Below are 19,110 nucleotides of genomic sequence, written 5' to 3'. Positions count from 1 at the left end.
TCCATTCTTAAAGGGTGCATACAAAATCTTACAAGCTCTAGGACGCAGAGCAGAAGCAGTAGTTCAAAAGGCGCCTCGGTTAGACCCACCTGCTGATCTTGGAGAGCCTCCCTGAGAGGCAGGAGCCAAGTGGAGCTTACCGGGGGGAAAGAGACACTTGTGGCAGCCATTTCTGGGAGCTTGTTCAACCACGAGGACACTGGTGCTGGCAAGCGCCATTTTTTAATCCTCCTTCTAGCTTATTAGGGCTGGGACTCGGCCCCGCCCAGCAGCCTGTCTGCACCAGTAATGGGACACCTCAGGCCAAGCAGCTGGCTGGGCGGGGACACAGCCCCACCCACCAGCTGGCCTGGCTGGGAGCCCCTGAGCCCATAGCCGCTTCAGGACCTGGACTTATCCACCAGAGGGCCCAGGACCGGCCACTGACACCAACGAGCCTCACTAGTTCCAGGTCCCCAGGGCCCTGCACCAGAGACCCTGGGACCTGGCTTTGCTCACAAGTGAGCCAGCATTAGCCCCAGGATCAGCCTCACCCACAACTGGGCAGGCACCAGCCACTGGGTCCTCGCCCCGCACAACAGAGACCAACGCACTAACTCAGGGAGTTCCAGGGCCCTGCAGCCAGAGACTTTGGGACTGGCTCCACCCACCAGTGAGCCGGCACTAGCCCCAGGACCCGGGCTCACCCACCAGTGGGTGGGTACCAGCCTGGGGACTCCCTGGGCCTCAGCCCTGCCCACCAGTGGGCGGACACCAGGCCCTGCGGCTAGAGAACCCAGGACCCAGCTCTGCCTACAAGGGGGCTGGCACCAGCGCAAGGATCTGATCCCCTGCGCCCTGTCGCACCCACCACTGGGTGGACAGCAGCCCCAGGACCACCACAGACCTACAGCCTGCTGTGTCTGGATGCAGCCCACAGACCAGCAGGCCTGCACTAGCTCCAAGACCCACTGAGCCCTAGTCCCACCCACCAGCAGGCTAATGCCAGCTCTGGGACGCCTTGGGCCCCTCAGCTAGCCGCCCCAGGAACTGCTCCTGTCCACCAGTGATGGGACACTAGCCCAGGGAATAGCAGGGGCTCTGGCCTGCCAACCAGCAGGCTGACAGCAGGCCACCAGACATACTGGGCCCCTCAGCCAGCAGCCTCAGGACCCAGCTCCACTAACCAGCGGGCTGATAACCAGCTTTGGGATATCCCAGGCCCCTACAGACAGCCATGCCAGGAACTAGCGCACCCACGAGCACTAGATCTGGGACCCCAGCCTGCAACCACACACCCCGAGCCCAGCTCCAACCACCAGTGGGCCAGTACTAGTCCCAGGAACCCCCCACTCACTCCTGCAGCCAGCCACCTTGTGCCCCAGCCCACAGACGGAAGCCTTCCACGAGGCAGGGCCTAGCAACCAACCTGAAGGAGGGCCAGCCACACCTATCAGACTGCCCACAGTAGTCAGGCCACCACAACAGAAGGACCCAGGCAGCGCACACGGGGGGCACCCCTAGAGCACACAGCTCTGGTGACCGGAGGGGAGTGCGCTGCTGGGAAGCACAGGAGGTCTCCCACAAGAGGTCACTTCTCCAAGGTCGGCAAATGTAATGGATGCATGTCAAATCATTATGACCTACACTTTACAGTGTGTATGTCAACTATATCTCGAAAAAACTGAAAGAAAAAATCGTCTTTTTTTCCCCACATGCCATTGTGCCTTTCTTCTCCTTTTAAGAACACTAATTACATGTATGTTATTTGCATAATATTGTCCCACAGGTCTCTGAGGCTCTATTAATGTTTTTTCCATTTTTTCCTCCATGCTTTCACAATGGATCATTTATACTGATTTATTCTGAAGTTCACTTACCCTTGGTTTTGCTGTTTCCAATACGCTTTTAAGCCCATTCAGAATTTTTCTTTTCAGACACTATACTTTTCAATTTTAAATGTGTTTTATCTAAGTAATTTCCATCTATCTACTGTGATATCCCCATTAATTATGACTATATTTACATTTAAGTTCTTGAACATGTTTTATAATAGATATTTTGAAACTAATTCCAGTATCTGAGTCATCCCACCATCTGTTTTCTATTGATTGCTTTTGGTCTTTACTACAGAACCTATTTTAATGTTTCTTCATAGGTTTAATAATTTTTTATTATATGCTGACACCTCCTCTAAACCAAACAGAAACCTTCAAAAGCTCTAGTAGTTGACTCCTACAAACTTTTCTCATATCTTGACATATCCAGTCCCACCTATTCTGCATTGTGACATAAGTACCTACTTACTGACACTGTAAAATTTTCAGTCTTATCAAATAATACTGCCAATCCTTAAATGCTGTAGCACTTAACTTTTAAGGATTTCCTAATTGGGTCTACGTGTCACTCTATTCACGCCAGCATTTCTCTGATTAGTAGTTATATTGTAGACTTTGTACTTAATTTTATGGGGTTTTTAGAACGAATATATTTTTTCAGGAATGCTATCTCTCCCTCACTCTATCTCCACCCCCACTCCCAGACTAATTTTGTAAAGAGAGAGACCATATATATCATCTGTAACTTCTATACATGGTAGGTTATGACTAAATGCATTCTTCTCTTTTCCAAATGCATTTTATATGCATGACACAGTCTCTTCCTTATTATCTACCTTTCCTTTCATTACCCATTTTTACAATATAATGGAAACATGTACCACTTTTATATCCAGAAAAAAATAATATAAATATGTAATTCAATGTTCCCTTTCCTCCAGAAAATATTCTCTGATTAATCCAACCATTTTTCAAACTCTTCCAGTACTATTACTACCCTACCTACCCACGTAACACCTTGTTATTTCTTGTATTATATAAATTGTAATTTTAGATCACCAAATTATTAAGGATTAACTTAAACTTGAGGTTTTGGTGGTAATTTCCCTCAGTGTTGTAACTGAAGTGAACACATAGAATCACCACCTACAAATGGACAGAATTTACATCTTTACAAAACTACCTACTGAATAATTTAGTTTTATTCAGTCATTAGAAATGGAGTACTTCTAAACTCAAAGATCACAAGAACAATGGTGTTTGTGAACTAACCGGGTAAAAATGGTTAGAAAAGAAAATCAATGAGTGGAAGCAAAAACAGAATTCAAAATGTTTAAAATTTAAACATTATACTTATTTTAAATTTCATCTTTGTGGCAGTTTGCTTTAGTTTACGTTGTGGCAGACACTGCTTTGAAAAGGTACACTTTTATCCAATTTCTTTAAAAAACAGACTTCACAGATTAAGAAACAGTAACCTCTACAGAATATTGCTATAGAATTATAGTTTAAGCTTTCTAATATAAAAGCCATTTGTCTAATAAACGTTATCTTGGTGAAAAACTGCAAGTCAAAATAGTAATAAGCTTATCTTCACCTACCTGTAACTTTGGTTCCAATAACCAGGGGCAAAGGAATTTCATCTGGGAGATCCTTGAACTGTGAAACATCCGCAACTTTCCTTTGTTGTAAGAGCCTTATTTTCTGCCGTTTCTGTTTTAATGCTGATCTCTCTTCCTCAAAAAATGCAGAAGAACATCTAGAATAAATTATAAAAATCATATAAACTGATAACTGTCCTATATAAAAACTTCAAGTCAGGCCACTCATCTCACTACTCCCTTTATTCTTCTCATTCTTTTAAGTACTATATTTAAAAATGGGTTTAGCAATAATAATTTTCTCTTCAAAAGTAAATTACCTTTATATCTTTTTAAGAACAGGACCTTGCAAGACTGAAAGATACATAAGCAAGTCTAGATTATTCCTTCCTCAAAGCAGGAGGATTTGTTCACCATCCTTTGACAAAACTGCACCTGGATCCCAGGTCTCCTCTTAAGAACAATGTTCAGTTTCAATACTCTATTCAAAAGAACATGATATTTTCCCTGTGACCCAGTGAACCTATCTGTACAGGAATTAAAGATGAGACTTGCCACCGTGTAAACTTTTAATCATATTTCCTGTCTTGAAGTATGTATACTGAATATACTCTTACCTTTAGGGCCTGTCATATTTCTATTTTCAAATTCTAGGATAAACCAAAGGTATTTAAAACAAAGCTTTCAGGCCACGAAATATACATCCATGTCACTACAGTCAAGATAATGAACATACAAAGACATTAATCAGCCCCCTAAAGTTTCCTTGTGCCACTTTACTATCCTTCCTTTGCTTCCTCTCATTTCTATACTCCTACTTCTCAAGCAATCACTAAGTTGCTTTCTGTATTAAGTTTATATCTTCTAAAGTTTTATATAAATGGAATCATCTAGTATATACTCTTTCTTCAGGCTTCTTTCATTCAGCATAATTATTCTAAGATTTGTCCATATTGGTGTATGTATCAGTGGTTCATTTCTTTTTATTGTGACACATCCTATTCTATGGATATAGCACCATTTGTTTATCCATTCACCTGTTAGTGGACTTATGGGTTATTTCCAGGTTTTGGCTATTACGACAAAGTTGATACGATCATCTGTGTGTGGGCTTCTGTACAAACATGTGCTTTCATTTCTCTTGATTAAAGTAGTAGAAGGGCTGGGTCATACGGTCAATGTGTGTTTAACACTTTAAAAAATCAAAGAATCCAAATATCACCAAAGAAGATATACAATTAGCAAATAAACATATGAAAAGATGCTCCACACTATATGCCACCAGGGAAATGAAAATTAAATGAGATATCACTACACACTTATTAAATTGCTAAAATCTGGAACATGGACAACTTCAAATGCTGGTGAGGATGTGGAACAACAGGAATTCATTCATTTCTAGTGGAATGCAAAATGGAAGACAGTTCGGTAGTTTCTTACAAAACTAAATATACTCTTACCATAAAATCCAACAATCATGCTCCTTGGTTTTTACTCAAATGAGTTGAAAACTTATATCCACACAAAAATCTGCATAGATGTTTACAGAATCTTTATTCATAATTGCTAAAACTTGGAATCAACTAAGACATTCTTCAGTAGGTAAATGAATAAACAAACTGGTACATCCAGAGAATGGAGTATTATTCAGTACCAAAAAGAATGAGCTATCAAATCATGAAAAGACACGGAGGAACCTGAATGCATATTACCAAGTGAAAGAAGCCAATCTAAAAAGGTTACATTCTGTGTGATCCCAATACATGACACTCTGGAAAATGCAAAGCTATGAAGACAATAAAAATATCAGTGGTTGCCAGCAGTTGTGGGGATGCGGAGAGGGGTGAATTGGTAGAACACAGAGGATTTTTAGGGCAATGAAAATACTCTGTAAAATATAATAATGATAGATATATGTCACTAAATATTTGTCAAAACCCACAGAAGGTATAATACCAAGAGCGAACTCTAATGGAAACTATGGACTTTGGGTGGTTATGATGTGTTGGTGCAGGCTCATCAGCTGTCACAAATGCACCACTCTAACGGAGGACACTGATAGCGGAGGAGGCTATGTATGTGGGCGGGGGGCAGTAAATCGGAAATCTCTGTATCTTCCTCTCAATTTTGTTGTAAACCTAAAACGACTCTTAAAAAATTAAGTCTTTTAAAAAAGAAAGAAAGGAACTGCCAAACAGTTTTTTCAAAGTGGTTATACAATTTTATATTCCCATCAGCGGTGTACAAGTTTCCCCATAGCCTCACCAACACATGGTAGGCTTGGTCTAGTAAATTTTCAACACTGGTTTTAATTTGCATTTTTCTAATGACTAATTATGTTGAATATCCTCTCATTGGTTTATTTGATATTCTTATATCATTGGTGAATCATCTGTTCAAATCTTTTGCCAATTTGTTCAATGGGCTGTTTGATTTTTTTTTTCCAGCTGTGCCATGCAGCATGAGGATTCTAGTTCCCCAACCAGGGGTGCCCTGCAGTGGAAGCATGGGGCCCTAATCACTGGACCACCAGGGAATTCCCGTTTGATTCTTTTTTTTTTTTTTTTTTTTTTTTTTTGCGGTATGCGGGCCTCTCACTGTTGTGGCCTCTCCCGTTGCAGAGCACAGGCTCCGGACGTGCAGGCTCAGCGGCCATGGCTCACGGGCCCAGCCACTCCGCGGCATGTGGGATCTTCCTGGACCGGGGCACGAACCCGTGTCACCTGCATCAGCAGGCGGATTCTCAACCACTGCGCCACCAGGGAAGCCCCCGTTTGATTCTTAATACTGAATTTTCAGAGTTCTTCATACATTCTGGATATAATATACACTTTCAGCAATCAAATTTTATTGAAATAGTATTTTTGCATAGTTAATACATTCATAGGCTTCTAATTTAAAAGGTTCAAAAGGCACTGAAAACTCTTAATACCTCTGTCCCTCGGTTTCCTGTCTTCCAGAGGATCATGACTGTAAGTTTTCTACATGCCCTTCATTGATACTTTAGGAATATACAAGCAAAAACTGCTTATGTTCCCTTCTTATTTTCCCCAAATAGCTACAATATGCTCTGTTGTGTATTTTGCTTTCTTAAAGTATCTTAGCAATCACTTCTATATCAGTACATTAGAAAACTCCTCTGTTTTTTGGTGGGTTTTTTTGGTCACACCACACAGCATGCGGGATGCTGGTTCCCCGACTAGGGATTGAACCTGCGACCGCTGCAATGGAAGCGCAGGGTCTTAACCCCTGGGCCTCCAGGGAAGTCCAACTTCCTCTGATTTTAAGTTAAATGATTTCAGAGTTTTCTACTATTTTGAGGTACCATACTTTAATTAATCATTCCTCTATTTATGGACACAGGTTTTTGCCAATCTTTTGCTTCTACAAATACTACTGTACGTGTCATTTTACCCATGTACAAGTATTTCTGTGATCTAAATTCGCAAAAGTACTAGGTTACAGGGTATGGAAATTTGAAAATTTGACAGATGTTACCAAATTGCCCTCCACAGAGGTTATATAAATTTAATCTCTCACCACCAATAGTGACTTTTTCACCACACCATTGCCAAACCCAACATATTAAAACTTTATGAACTCCATTGATCTGATAGTTAAAAACAGTATTCTGATTTTATATTTGATTTTATACTTCTCACTATGAGTAAGATTGAACTGTCTTCATCTGTTCAGAAGAGCCATTTCTTTTTCCTTTCTTATGTACTGTCATATAAACAGACACTTTTATTATAGGTTATTTGACTTTTTTTAATTGATTCATACATAGTTCTTCATATATTTGGAAATTAGTCCTTTGTTGTAAGAATTATAAATATTTCTGTTATTGTCTTTTGACTTTGTTTATGGATTTTCTGTAGGGGGGCAATGCAAAATGTTTTCATTTTTATGAAGTCAAATTTATCGATATTTTCTTTTATGGTTCCTAACTTTGGGGCCTGTTAGAAAGATCTTCTCCAATTCAAGATTAAGCAAAACTCTCCTACAGGTTCCCCTAGTGGTTTTACTGTTTCATTTTAAAAATGTGAATCTCTGATCCTTTTCAAATGTTTCCTGGTATAAAGTATGAGATATGAAACCAACTTGTTTTCTTAGATTGCTTCCGAGTGGTCTCAGTATCCATTAAATAAGTAATTTAACCCCTCTCTCCCTATGTGCTTGAGATGCAACCACTGTTATCATGTATTAAATTCCTATAGACATCTTTGATTCTATCTGGACTTTCTCTTTTTTTTTTAGTTTTAATTTTATTGGAGTATAGTTGATTTACAATGTTGTGTTAGTTTCATGGGCTTTCTCTCCTTTTTTTTTTCTCTCCTTTTTAATTCATCTTTCTATGCATGTACCACTACAACACCATTTTGATTATGATCACATTATATCTATTTTAATAGGTGATAATACATACTACATATGTATGTATGATACTACATAGTCTCCCTTTATTACCTTGCTTCTTCAGAATTTTCCTGGATCTTCCTGCTTGATTTCTCCTCTTATATGTGAATTTTAGAATTAATTGATCTAGTTTAAAGTAAAAAAAAGGGGCGGGCCTACTGATATTTTTATTGGGACTGATTTTAGAATGCTGCGTATCCTAATCCAAGATCATCTATGTCTTCCCATTTCCTCATTTGTCTCCTGCACATTTCCTGTTAAGCTCCTTCTTGGTATTTTACTTTACCTTTTTTTTAGGATATTTGGAAAAGTACATTGTATCAATAATTTGTAGTGTACCTCAACTTCCTCAGAGAAAAGAAAAACTATAAACTTTTGTTGAAAATAAAGACTTCATTTCAACTATTAATTTACCTTGATGAAGTAAAGGACTATAAAATTCAACAATGTTATGGTAACATAAGAAAGGATAAATTAATAAGAGGAATATTATGATTTTATGAAATATTATATTTTATGAAATATTATATTAGAAATATTATGACAAACTGCAGAATTATAACTAAACAATAAAATAAGGTGTGACTAATATCTCATTCTGACAATAATTAGAAACAGTGTGGCTTAATTTACTCAAACATGTAAAGTCACAGCAAAAAGCCCCCAAATGGCCTAAAGTAATTAACAAAGACCATAAATTACCTGTATGAAACACACTAACATATCACATTTTGATTTGTTCTTATAAATGAGGGAGATATTTAAAACATCAGCAGCAATGTCATCTTTCCATACAAGGGATAAAATAAAATATTACCAGTTCAATGAAAAGTTCTCCTTGAATTTCATTACTATCTACAGAAATCAGGAAAACTAAATTCCATACCTACTTGTCCAAGTCACTTTATAATTCCAAGTCTTCTCTGAATTTCCCCACCATTTAAACTGAAAAAGTCTTACACATGCTTTTACTAGGCAGACAGACATGAGACTAATGATGTAGTATATTGCAAAATTTCTCTCAAAAGTAATATAAAGTTTTCTGATGTGTTAAGAAAGCAAGAGAACACTAGAAAAGGAAAAGCAGTTTAACACGAAAAGTAATTCTCAGGAAGTAACATATTGGATACATTCACTTGATTTGTTTCTACATAAAGTAAAACATGCATTTGTGGAAAGGCTCTTGAGGTGATAAAAAGAGTTTTACAAAAGGTAATAACAATGTATGCGGGGAGAGAGGGGGAAGATGGCAGAAGGGTAAGACGCAGAGATCACCTTCCTCCCCAAAGATACATCAGAAATACATCTACATGTGGAATAACTACTACAGAACACCTACTGAACGCTGGCAGAAGACCTCAGACCTCCCAAAAGGCAAGAAACTCCCCCACGAACGTGGGTAGGACAAAAGAAAAAAGAATAAACAGAGACAAAAGAATAGGGATGGGACCTGCACCAGTGGGAGGGAGCCGGGAAGGAGGAAAGGTTTCCACACACTAGCAGCCCCCTTGCGGGTGGAGACTGCGGGCGGCGGAAGAAGGGAGCTCCGGGGCCGCGGAGGAGAGCGCAGCCACAGGGTTGCGGAGGGCAAAGCGAGAGATTCCCGCACAGAGGATCGGTGCCGACCAGCACTCACCAGCCCGAGAGGCTTGTCTGCTCACCCGCCGGGGCAGGCGGAGCTGGGAGCTGAGGCTTGGGCTTCGGTAGGAGCCCAGGTAGAGGACTGGCTGCGTGAACACAGCCGGAAGGCGGTAGTGCGCCATGGCTAGCCGGGAGGGAGTCCGGGAATGGAGCTGCCGAAGAGGCAAGAGACTTTTTCTTCCCTCTTCGTTTCCTGGTGCTCGAGGAGAGGGGATTAAGAGCGCTGCTTAAAAGAGTTTCAGACACGGGTGCGAGCCGCGGCTAACAGCGCGGACCCCAGAGACGGGCATGAGACGCTAAGGCTGCTGCTGCCGCCACCAAGAAGCCTGTGTGCGAGCACAGGTCACTATCCACACCCCGCTACCGGGGAGCCTGTGCAGCCCGCCTCTGCCAGGGTCCCGGGATCCAGGAACAACTTCCCTGGGAGAACGCACGGTGCGCCTCAGGCTGGTGCAACGTCACGCTGGCCTCTGCCGCCGCAGGCTCGTCCCGCACCCCATACCCCTCCCTCCCTGCAGCCTGAGTGAGCCAGAGCCCCCAATCAGCGGCTCCTTTAACCCCGTCCTGTCTGAGCAAAGAACAGACGCCCTCCAGCGACCTACACGCAGAGGCGGGGCCAAATCCAAAGCTGAGCCCCGGGAGCTGTGCGAACAAAGAAGAGAAAGGGAAATCCCTCCCAGCAGCCTCAGGAGGAACAGATTAAATCTCCACAGTCAACTTGATGTACCCTGCATCTGTGGAATACCGGAATAGACAACCAATCATAACAAATTGAAGAGGTGGACTTTGAGAGCAAGATTTATTATTTTTTCCCCTTTTCCTCTTTTTGTGAGTGTGTATGCTTCTGTGTGATATTCTGTCTGTATAGCTTTGCTTTCACCATTTGTCCTAGGGTTCTATCCATCCGTTTTGTTCTTTTTTTTTTACTTAAAAAAATTTTTTTTCTTAATAATTTTTTATTTTAGTAACTTTATTTTCTTTTACCTTACTTTATTTTCTTTTATCCTCTTTCTTTCTACTTTTTCTCCCTTTTATTCTGCGCCGTGGGGATGAAAGGCTCTTGGTGCTGCAGCCAGGAGTCAGTGCTGTGCCTATGAGGTGGGAGAGCCAACTTCAGGACACTGGTCCACAAGAGACCTCCCAGCTCCATGTAATATCAAACGGCAAAAATCTCCCAGAGATCTCCATCTCAACACCAACACCCAGCTACACTCAACGACCAGCAAGCTACAGTTCTGGATACCCTATGCCAGACAACTAGCAAGACAGGAACACAACCCCACCCATTAGCAGAGAGGCTGCCTAAAATCATAGTAAGTCCACAGACACCCCAAAACACACCACCAGATGTGGACATGCCCACCAGAAAGACAAGATCCAGCCTCATCCACTAGAACACAGGCACTAGTCCCCTCCACCAGGGAGCCTACACAACCCACTGAACCAACCTTAGCCACTGGGGACAGACACCAAAAACAACGGGAACTATGAACCTGCAGCCTGCAAAAAGGAGACCCCAAACACAGTAAGATAAGCAAAATGAGAAGACAGAAAAACACACAGCAGATGAAGGAGCAAGATAAAAACCCACCAGACCTAACAAATGAAGAGGAAATAGAAAGTCTACCTGAAAAAGAATTCAGAATAATGATAGTAAAGATGATCTAAAATCTTGGAAATAGAATAGAGAAAATGCAAGAAACATTTAACAAGGCCCTAGAAGAACTAAAGATGAAACAAGCAACGATGAACAACACAATAAATGAAGTTAAAAATACTCTAGAAGGGATCAATAGCAGAATAACTGAGGCAGAAGAACGGATAAGTGACCTGGAAGATAAAATAGTGGAAATAACTACTGCAGAGCAGAATAAAGAAAAAAGAATGAAAAGAACTGAGGACAGTCTCAGAGACCTCTGGGACAACATTAAATGCACCAACATTCGAATTATAGGAGTTCCAGAAGAAGAAAAGAAAAAGAAAGAGACTGAGAAAATATTTCAAGAGATTATAGTTGAAAACTTCCCTAATATGGGAAAGGAAATAGTTAATCAAGTCCAGGAAGCACAGAGAGTCCCATACAGGATAAATCCAAGGAGAAACATGCCAAGACACATATAAATCAAACGGTCAAAAATTAAATACAAAGAAAACATTAAAAGCAGCAAGGGTAAAACAACAAATAACACACAAGGGAATCCCCATAAGGTTAACAGCTGATCTTTCAGCAGAAACTCTGCAAGCCAGAAGGGACTGGCAGGACATATTTAAAGTGATGAAGGAGAAAAACCTACAACCAAGATTACTCTACCCAGCAAGGATCTCATTCAGATTTGATGGAGAAATTAAAACCTTTACAGACAAGCAAAAGCTGAGAGAGTTCAGCACCACCAAACCAGCTTTACAACAAATGCTGAAGGATCTTCTCTAGACAAGAAACACAAGTTAAGGAAAAGACCTATAATAACAAACCCAAAACAATTAAGAAAATGGGAATAGGAACATACATATTGATAATTACCTTAAATGTAAATGGATTAAATGCTCACACCAAAAGACACAGACTGGCTGAATGGATACAAAAACAAGACCCATATATATGCTGTCTACAAGAGACCCACTTCAGACCTAGAGACACAGACTGAAAGTGAGGGGATGGAAAAAGATATTCCATGCAAATAGAAACCAAAAGAAAGCTGGAGTAGCAATTCTCATATCAGACAAAACAGACTTTAAAATAAAGACTAGGGCTTCCCTGGTGGCGCAGTGGTTGGGAATCTGCCTGCCGATGCAGGGGACGCGGGTTCATGCCCTGGTCTGGGAGGATCCCACATGCCGCGGAGCGGCTGGGCCTGTGAGCCATGGCTGCTGGGCCTGTGCGTCTGGAGCCTGTGCTCCACAACGGGAGAGGCCACAATGGTGAGAGGCCCGCGTACCGAAAAAAAAAAATACTAAATAAAATAAAGACTATTAGAAGAGACAAAGAAGGACACTACATAATGATCAAGGGATCGATCCAAGAAAAAGATTTAACAATTGTAAATATTTATGCAACTAACATAGGAGCACCTCAATACATAAGGCAAATACTAACAGCCATAAAAGGGGAAATCGACAGTAACACATTCATAGTAGGGGACTTTAATACCCCACTTTCACCAATGGACAGATCATCCAAAATGAAAATAAATAAGGAAACACAAGCTTTAAATGATACATTAAACAAGATGGACTTAATTGATATTTATAGGACATTCCATCCAAAAACAACAGAATACACATTTTTGTCAAGTGCTCATGGAACATTCTCCAGGATAGATCATATCTTGGGTCACAAATCAAGCCTTGGTAAATTTAAGAAAATTGAAATTGTATCAAGTATCTTTTCTGACCACAACGCTATCAGACTAGATATCAATTACAGGAAAAGATCTGTAAAAAATACAAACACATGGAGGCTAAACAACACACTACTTAATAACGAAGTGATCACTGAAGAAATCAAAGAGGAAATCAAAAAATACCTAGAAACAAATGACAATGGAGACACGACAACCCAAAACCTATGGGATGCAGCAAAAGCAGTTCTAAGAGGGAAGTTTATAGCAATACAATACTACCTTAAGAAACAGGAAACATCTCAAATAAACAACGTAACCTAACAACCTAACCTTGCACCTAGAGAAACGAAATTGAGCTATTTGTAATGAGGTGGATGGACCTAGAGTCTGTCATACAGAGTGAAGTAAGTCAGAAAGAGAAAGACAAATACTGTATGCTGACACATATATATGGAACTTAAGAAAAAAAAATGTCATGAAGAACCTAGGGGTAAGACAGGAATAAAGACACAGACCTACTAGAGAATGGACTTGAGGATATGGGGAGGGGCAAGGGTAAGCTGTGACAAAGTGAGAGAGTGGCACGGACATATATACACTACCAAACATAAAATAGATAGCTAGTGGGAAGCAGCTGCATAGCACAGGGAAATCAGCTCGGTGCTTTGTGACCACCTAGAGGGTTGGGATGGGGAGGGTGGAAGGGAGGGAGACGCAAGAGGGAAGAGATATGGGAACACACGTATATGTATAACTGATTCACTTTGTTATAAAGCAGAAACTAACACACCATTGTAAAGCAATTATACTCCAATAAAGATGTTTTAAAAAAAAAAAGATTGTACTATGAAATAGCATGTTTCTAGAAATTATAAAACGTATTTATGTTTGTCACACCACAAAATGTTAATAAAGTTCACAATTGTTTAATTCTTTGTTTTCACTAAAAAATTAAAATTTCAAAGGATAAAAAAACAATGTATGCATAACCTTATAGCTTCATTAAATGATTTTTAGTGCATTCTTAAATATTTTTTGGAACGTAGTGGAGCATAGATAATATAACAAAATTATGTTCAAAGCCTGTGACCTAAACAAAAATGAAATTGTGCATTTAATTATAAGATGCATAAGTATAAAAAGCGCCTACATTAATGTTGGTCAGTAGGATATATTTAACATATAACTATTCTGGAAAGTTGTGTTTTGGTACTAGTCCTTGTGAAGATGAAGAAGTCAATATGGTAATGATACTACCAACTAATTTATTAATTTTATTTTAAATAAAAACATTATATTTACCTCCGTGGTTTCCCCATAAGCCGCCTGATTTTTCCCCATTCTACTCTTGTTAACTTTCTTGTTTTCAAATTAGGAAAAGATTCCTTTAGACAAACACAGAAGTCATTGTCGCCTTCAAAAAGTGGTCTGTAAAACAGAAATGGTATTTTAATAGTTAATATACAATGTGTTACTTAAGAGCCATAAAATTCAAAATATGCATTCCAATTTTCAACATATTAATCACAAGATGCCAAACTTTCACCTCTACCCAAAACAGGCACAAATTCCAAGTGTTAAAATTAAACTAGATCCTTTGCATTTATGAAACAAATAATGTGTAAAAGTTACTCAAGAAATACTGTCTGTGCTTGAGACTCCAAGAGACACTGATTTTTGTTAAAAATCTCCTATAGGAGTCTATCCTTCCAGAGGTTATCTTGGCATTATCATTATATCTGGTGAGGATAAACAATGTTAGCTACAAAGTATCTTTGTCCCAAAAGTAATATCATCACCAGGGAGTTCTCTTTGAGAGTAAATTCGTTTTAGAAAACTGGGGGACTCCAGAGGGTTAGATTAGTTCTTGGGAAATTGAGGACTCGGATCATACCAGGACACCCTGAGAGCTGTCTTAAGCCTATGAAAAAATTTGTGGATAAAAATAAAACAATTTTATTCATGAGTTTGGGAAACCAGGAACCAGTCTCAGCAATGACACATGAAATGTCTTGGGCTTAAATATGAATGTTCATGAGATTCACAAGGTTCAGAGTATGCAACTGGTGAAAGCAGAGAAAGGAAATAAAGATAAGCAGTCAGCAAAGCAAGCACCACTGACTGGCATGGATTAGATAAGATTAGATTGTGGTGGATGAGAAATCAGAATTTTTCCTTAATAAATTCTGTTGTTGAATAATTGGATTTCACCCAAACCTCTTACTATGTTCTATTTAAACATTTACATATAACTAAAATGCATGAATATCATCCCCCAAATAGAAAGACTCATTAAAATCTTCCTGAATCACTTTTACCATTAATAACTGTTTCTCTACTATTACACTAGCATTTAAAATCTCGAGATTTATAAAACAAGTTCCATTCACTGCAAATAATGGTGCTTTGTTTTTAGGGTATCTCCACTCCACAGTCTTTGTAAATTATAATATTGAGATTATACTTTCATTTGATTTTTCAGAAAAACATATAACAACTTCTTCCCCAAAAGGGGGAGGAGGGAAGAAAACTATGAAAAATGGAAATGGATCAAACTAGAATGAGGAATAGAAAAAGAAATTCAGGAAAAAAATAGAATCAAAATAGACCTCTAGAAAAGGTTGAGGCTTTGAAAGATTTTTTTTTTTTTTGTGGTATGCGGGCCTCTGACTGCTGCGGCCTCTCCCGTTGCGGAGGACAGGCTCTGGACACACAGGCTCAGCGGCCATGGCTCACGGGCCCAGCTGCTCCGCGGCGTGTGGGATCCTCCCAGACTGGGGCACGCACCTGTGTCCCCTGCATCAGCAGGCAGACTCTCAACCACTGCGCCACCAGGGAAGCCCAGGTTGAGGCTTTTAACATTTGAAAATCTTAAACTTCTGGTTCAAATGATACTTGTGATATGAGCCATGATACATACTTATCTATATTTGAGTAGAACCACTCATATATGCACCACTTATGTGCTTTGGGAAGCTTGAGTAAGTTACGTAATCGAAAACCAATCTTCTGTGAGGCCTTCTTATCTGGTGTTGACATTGTTGCTGTAAATTTCTGTACAATAAAAAAAAGAGATTAATTACAGTTCCATTAAGTAAAAATGAACATCTATAACAGTGAATACATTTGTAAAAAGCCAGATTATGGTAGGTACTCAAAAAGATTCAACAATATACAAAATGAAAATTTTTGTTATTATTTAACAAATATACATTCTGATTATTTCTTACAAAGTTAAAGCCTCCAATTTCATAACATATTTTGACAAGGAGGGTGAAATATTTGCCCCTGCCATGTTTGCACTACACTCCAATTTCATAACATATTTTGACAAGGAGGGTGAAATATTTGCCCCCGCCATGTTTGCACTACAGTGTAATTTCAATTTAGGTATGTGGGAAGAAGATACTTTTGAAAAATTTTCTAGAGTTCTAGGTCCAGAAAAGACAAGTAAGGACTCTGACACTATTGTGAGAGACAGAGTGAGAGTGAGAGAAAGAACCTGAAGAAAATATCACTCATTTGTATGAACTTTAAAAATGTCTAGAAAGATGTTCTGTACTCATGGATTGGAAGAATATTGTAAAATGTCCATAATACCCAAAGCAATCTACAGATTCAATGCAATCCCTATTAAAATTTCAATGGCATTTTTCACAGAAATAGAACAAGCAATACTAAAACTGTTATGAAACTACAAAAAAACCTGAATAGCCAAAGTAATCTTGAGAAAAAAGAACAAAGCTGGAGGCATCATGCTCCCTGATTATAAACTATATTACAAAGCTACAGTAATCAAAACACGATGGGACTAGCATAAAAACAGACACATTAGGGTTTCCTTGGAGGTGCAGTGGTTGAGAGTCCGCCTGCCGATGCAGGGGACGCGGGTTCGTGTCCCGGTCCAGGAAGATCCCACATGCCATGGAGCGGCTGGGCCCGTGAGCCATGGCCGCTGAGCCTGCACATCCGGAGCCTGTGCTCTGCAACAGGAGAGGCCACAACAGTGAGAGGCCCGCGTATCACAAAAAAACAAACAAACAAACAAAAAAAACAGATACACTAGAGCAATGGAACAGAATTGAGCCCAGAAATAAATGCACGCATATATGGTTAACTGATATTTGACAAGGTAACCAAGAATACTCAATGAGGAAAAGACAGTCTCTTCGATAAATGGTGTTGGGAAATGGTTTTCATGTGCAAAAGAATAAAACTGGCTTCCTGTTTTACACCACTCATAAAATTTAACTCAAAATGGATTAAAGCTGTAAATGTAACACCTGAAACCATAAAATTCCTAGAAGAAAACATAGGGAAAAGTCTCCTTGACACTGTTCTTGGCAATGATTTTTTGGGGATGATACCAAAAGCAAAGGTAACAGAAGCAACAATCAACAAGTGGGACTACATCAAACTAAAAAGCTTCTGCATCGCAAAAGAAACAATCAACAAAATGAAAAGGCAGGCTACAGAATGAGACAAAATGTTTGCAAATCATATATCTGATAAGAAATTAATACCCAAAGTATGTAAGAAACTCATAGAACTCAACAACAAAATGACAACCTGATTAAAAAATGGGCAGAGACGCTGAATAGACATTTTTCCAAAGAAGACACAAATGGCTAACAGGTACATGAAAAGGTGCTCAACATCACTAATCATCAGACAAATGCCACAGTGAGATATAACCTCACACCTGTTAGAATGGCTATTATCAAAAAGGCAAGAAATAACAAGTGTTGGAGAGCATGTGGAGAAAAGAGAACCCTGTGAACTGTTGCTGGAAATGTAAATCGGTGCAGCCAGTACACAAAACAGTATGGAGGTTCCTCAAAAAATTAAAAACAGAAGTACCACATAATCCAGCAATTCTAACTCTGGGTGTTTATCCAAAGGAAATGAACTATCTCCAAAAGATACATGCAGCCCCATGTTTGCTGCAGTTATTATTTACAATAGCCAAGACATGGAAACAACCTATGCATCCACTGACGAATGAAGAAAATGTGGTGTATAAATATATATATATATATATAATATTATTCAGCCATAAAAAAGAAGGAAATCTTGCCATTTGTGACAACATGGATAGGCCTTGAGGACATTATGCTAAGTGAAATAAGTCAGACAGAGAAAGACAAACACCATATTATTTTACTTGTATGTGTGACCTAAAAAAAAATTACCTCCCTCCCCACAAAAAACCCAACTCAGTAGATACAGAGAACAGACTGGTGGTTGCCAAAGACAGGGGTAGGGGGGCAAATGAAATGGATAAAGAAAGGTCAAAAGATACAAACCTCCAGTTGTAAAATAAATAAGTCATGAGGATGTAATGTACAGAATGGTGACTATACCATACTGTATACCTGAAAGTTGCTAAGAGAATAAATTTTTAAAGTTCTCACTACAAGAAAAATATTTTTGTAACTATGGTAATGGACGTTAACTATAGTAGACTTACTGTGATGATCATTTCACAATACATACAAATACTGAAATCATCATGTATACCTTAATATAATGTTGTCAATTACATTTCATTTTTTAAAAAGCTTAAAAAACACCATCAGAACATCAAAAGAATACAACACAACCAAGTGGAATTCATTCATGTCAAGAATACAAGGATGGGTCAGTATTAGAAAACTATTAATGTAATCTGTCATTATTAATAAATCAAACAATAAAAGTCATATGATCACCTCCACTGATGCTAAAAACACTCGATAAAATTCAATATCCATTAAAAAAAAACACTTAATGGAATATAAAAGTAGACAAAATGACTAAAAAAACATGATATACCAGAAGTTAAATGATACAACTAAAGTAGTACTTGAAGGGAAATTTAATTCATTGGGTAAATGCTTATATTAGAAAAAAGGAAAAATTTCAAATAAATAACTTATCCTTCCACCTTAAGAAACTAGAGAAAGAAGAAAACTCAAAGCAAGCAGAGGAAGAAAATAATAAAAGTTAGAGCATAAATAATAGAAAGAAAAAATAGAAAACCAATAGAGAAAAATCAATAAAACCAAAAGTTCTTTGAAAAAAATGAACAAAATTGACAAACCGTTAGCAATACTGACCAAGAAAATAAAAATAGATGAACACTTTCTTAACCTTCAAAACACATTTCTCCCCATTCCAATCGAAAGGTCAGTATCGGACTTCCCTGGTGGCACAGTGGTTAAGAATCCGCCTGCCAATGCAGGGGACAAGGGTTTGAGCCCTGGTCCGGGAAGATCCCACATGCCATGAAGCAACTAAGCCCATGTGCCA

General features: G+C 39.2%; 1 protein-coding gene across 4 annotated transcripts in view; it reads right to left on the bottom strand.

Annotated features, from left to right (window-relative positions):
- Positions 1-19,110, bottom strand: part of LIN9 (lin-9 DREAM MuvB core complex component) — a 110,607-nt gene that overhangs the window by 73,311 nt on the left and 18,186 nt on the right. For all 4 annotated transcript variants that reach the window (XM_065878058.1, XM_065878082.1, XM_065878068.1 and 1 more), the window contains 3 exons: positions 15,740-15,873; positions 14,122-14,247; positions 3,419-3,576 (listed from right to left, as the gene is read on the bottom strand). In XM_065878058.1, coding sequence (XP_065734130.1) covers positions 3,419-3,576; positions 14,122-14,247; positions 15,740-15,873 — 418 coding nt within the window. The remainder of the gene's footprint in view (positions 1-3,418; positions 3,577-14,121; positions 14,248-15,739; positions 15,874-19,110) is intronic.

This window comes from Phocoena phocoena, chromosome 1 (assembly GCF_963924675.1).
Source record: "Phocoena phocoena chromosome 1, mPhoPho1.1, whole genome shotgun sequence".
Taxonomy (NCBI): Eukaryota; Metazoa; Chordata; class Mammalia; order Artiodactyla; family Phocoenidae; genus Phocoena; species Phocoena phocoena.
Note: the sequence above shows the minus strand (reverse complement) of the source record. Positions and strands in the feature narration are given on the sequence as shown.